This window comes from Plasmodium cynomolgi, chromosome 8 (genome assembly GCF_000321355.1).
Source record: "Plasmodium cynomolgi strain B DNA, chromosome 8, whole genome shotgun sequence".
NCBI classification, from domain to species: Eukaryota; Apicomplexa; class Aconoidasida; order Haemosporida; family Plasmodiidae; genus Plasmodium; species Plasmodium cynomolgi.
This window is the reverse complement of record NC_020401.1, coordinates 555879-559024: the sequence shown is the minus strand read 5'-3', so window position 1 is coordinate 559024 and position 3146 is coordinate 555879. Positions and strand designations below refer to the sequence as shown.

The 3146-nt window shown below is 42.0% G+C and overlaps 1 protein-coding gene across 1 annotated transcript; it reads left to right on the top strand.

Annotated features, from left to right (window-relative positions):
• Window positions 1-860: 860 nt before the first annotated feature.
• Window positions 861-1628, top strand: PCYB_082190 (hypothetical protein; the record flags this gene model as incomplete). Its single annotated transcript, XM_004221957.1, has 1 exon — window positions 861-1628. A coding segment is annotated over one exon (768 nt), but the record flags the coding sequence as incomplete, so codon positions are not given.
• Window positions 1629-3146: the final 1518 nt, after the last annotated feature.

Below are 3146 nucleotides of genomic sequence, written 5' to 3'. Positions count from 1 at the left end.
CTTTTTATGATTTTTTTTTTTTTCTTGGTGTGTATACTTGCCATTTTTCCATTCTGTTCGTTCGTTTGACCAATGCTGTAAGTCGGTGCATGTTTTTTTTTTTTTTTTGACGTATGCGAGTCTGTTATGGTGGTATTCACCCTCCGGGGGGTGTATCCTCTTGCAGGTGGAATGATGAAAGTGAGAACTGGTTCTGAAACGCAACAATGAAATGAGGCAATGGCGCAGTGAGGGGCATGTAAGCGCGAGAGAAGCAAGAGAAGAACTCTCCGCGAATGACGTATCCAACGGGGTGAAGTGACAAATGTGGCTCTCATTTCTTCTACAGCGCTGCAAAAAAAAAAAAAAAAAAAAAAACACTCCTTTGTTCAGCAGCAGATGATTATACATTTGATTAGAATTATATTCTGGCGAAAGAAAGGGGAGTTTTCATTTCTTCTACATTTTGTGCACATGCATAAGTACGCGCCGCGAGGATTGTGGGGAAGCGGTGAAGAAATGCATAGCACTTAGTAGCCGTTTCGACTTAGAAAGGTAAGAAGCTGACATTGACGATCCCCCAGTTTTGCTTCCCCGTCGTTCGCATAGAGGCAGAATACAACACAGGTAGGGCAAATTAGGCATAGGACCATTCGGCATGGTAAGTCAACCGGTGCCTATTGCACAGTGATTTAAGCGTCCTCAGATCGCCCGCGCGAGAGTTGAAGCTCAAATTTTTGACATCGCACGGAGGGGAAAGGGCGTCAGTAGGGGGGTGCACACTGCTCCACGCCGCGACCGGCTAACTGTAACCTGCTAGCGGCGACCCGCCAACTGCGACTCGCTATCTACGAACCGCTACCCACGAACCGCCTACCCTGATGAGCTGCATGAGCAACTTCCAGAGGGTCCTGTACGCCTCGCGCTTCATGCGGGTGTTCGGGAAATTCAAGCGGGCGCAGCTGAGAGAAAAGCCGCATAGGAAAATAGGCCCCTTCAGTAACCCAGTGAAAAGATTAGCCAGACTAAAGGAGAAGGAGAGGCTCTTCTGCGACTTGGGCACGCCCCGTATGATTCCAAGAGCAAAAGGAAGTGGAAGGGAAAAAATCCTGGAAGTAATCAAAGCACCCAACGTAAGAAAAGAAGTCCTAGACAGAAGACTGGAATTTTTATTATCTAATGAAAGTGTATATCAGCAAATGTATAACAAAATGTACAATGGGATTACTCCCTATCAGTGTGAGTTATTTATGTGGGAAAGACAAATGAGAGATTTGAGGAAGATATATAGGGCACAGTATTTGCATAAATTAAGTGAAGTCACGAGGGAAGAACGAGAGAAACAAATAAAGCTGATTTTGCAGACGAGGGAAGATAAACGAAGACGTAGAGAATTAATAAGGGAAAGGATACTGGAAGATAAAAAAAGGAAGGCTATCTTGAAGGACCGTTTATCTTTGGAAAAAAAAGTTACACAATCTATCCTATTTAAAAGGCAGTCTAATAGAAAAATGAATAATATTTATTGGCTAGCGAAACTGCAAAGGAAGAGTGAGTATTCTGATGCGGACGATTTTAAGGACAAAATAGAGAGAAGCGGTGCAGGAGACACAGGAAGGGGAAGTACTGGACGAGGAGAATACAATGATGGTGGAAAAATCGCTGGAAGTGCAATTCGAATGGGCAGCGGAGATGAAGACACTCTGTTCAATCGGAACATCTCTACGAGTGCATTGTATAAAGATCTAGGATACGAAACAAGAGACGAAAAAAGTGAAAATACAAAAATTTTTAAAGTGGACAAGGTATACAGAAAATTGCTAGAAGAATCGTTTGAGTTTTTGGACGAAGATGAAGAGAAATATGGACAGATGAACAACCTTGAAAATGAGGAGAATGTAACTCATAAGGAAAGAGCGCATATTTTATACTCCTCCTTTACCGACGAGGAAAAGATCAAACTGTTGGACGATAAAATAGCAATACTTACCAAAAAAATTGAAGAACAATCGTATGCCAAAGGTCTGGACAACAATAATATTATGTTTTACATTCAGCTGCGGGATAAGTTGGAGGCGTCGAAACAGGCCTTCTTAGAAACGAGCTACTTGAAAAAGGTGATAAAAGAAGATTAGCTAGGTCGGTGGCAGTGGTGGCGGTGGTGGCCCTACTTCTGCTTCACAGTGTCTGTAAAGAGTTTTCGCTCGATGAGACATCCTACAAACAATATCTCACCAAGTGGATGGCGCACGAATCCGACACGACAAACATGCGCATCTGTATACGCGCCTAAGTTGTTGCCTACACCCGTTGTTATGCCGTTCATCATTTTGCGGGTTAAGACACTTCATGCGGTAACTTTTTTACGATGCTACGCTATTTTATCCCTTTTTTTAAGTAAAAGTGTGTACATATATCCTGTTTTTTTTTTTTTTTTTAATCGCATGATATTTTATGTGGCGTATTGCCATCCTTAACAGTAATTTTCTTTTTTTTTTTTTAAATGCGAACTGTGCATCCCGCACGTAGTGATGACAACGCGGTTTTTTTTTTTTTTTTGCCCATTGGGAGAAGTGCGCATTTGTAAAAAATGTACTGTATTAGGCGCGAAAAAGTCTGTGCTGCTTCCACCCTTTAGAAGCGGATTCCATTTGGGATGGGGTGAGGGAATTAAATAAACACTAGGCAGTTATCATTTTGGCATTTTGGTGAGGAGTTTTTCCTTACGCCTTAGATATATGCCCTTTTGTGAGGTCACATTTTTAGCAGCTTCGGATCCGAATTGGGAGAAATCCATTCTGTCGCTATGTCTATTTGTTACTTTGGAGAGTTGCCCCAATTCGGGTGAACACGTCTTCTCAATTGTACCGATTGGATGAGGATCGGTTGTCCCCCCGTGTGCATGCTACTCATCAGGGTGTTTACTCCTTCTCCCTGTGTAACACTTCAAACTGAATGGCGCATCATCAAAAAGGCATTATTACACAGGGTGGCAAAAATTTTGGAGCGCCCTGCCCAACCCCTATCCAAATCATTAAGCAGTATTGATAGTTATCCTATTATGAATCAAAAAAAAAAATGATTTCTTTAAAATGATTTCTCCGTGTATTTAAAAATTAAAGAAAAAGCAAAATTTGTGAGATACGGTGCGGGTACACGTAATGCCT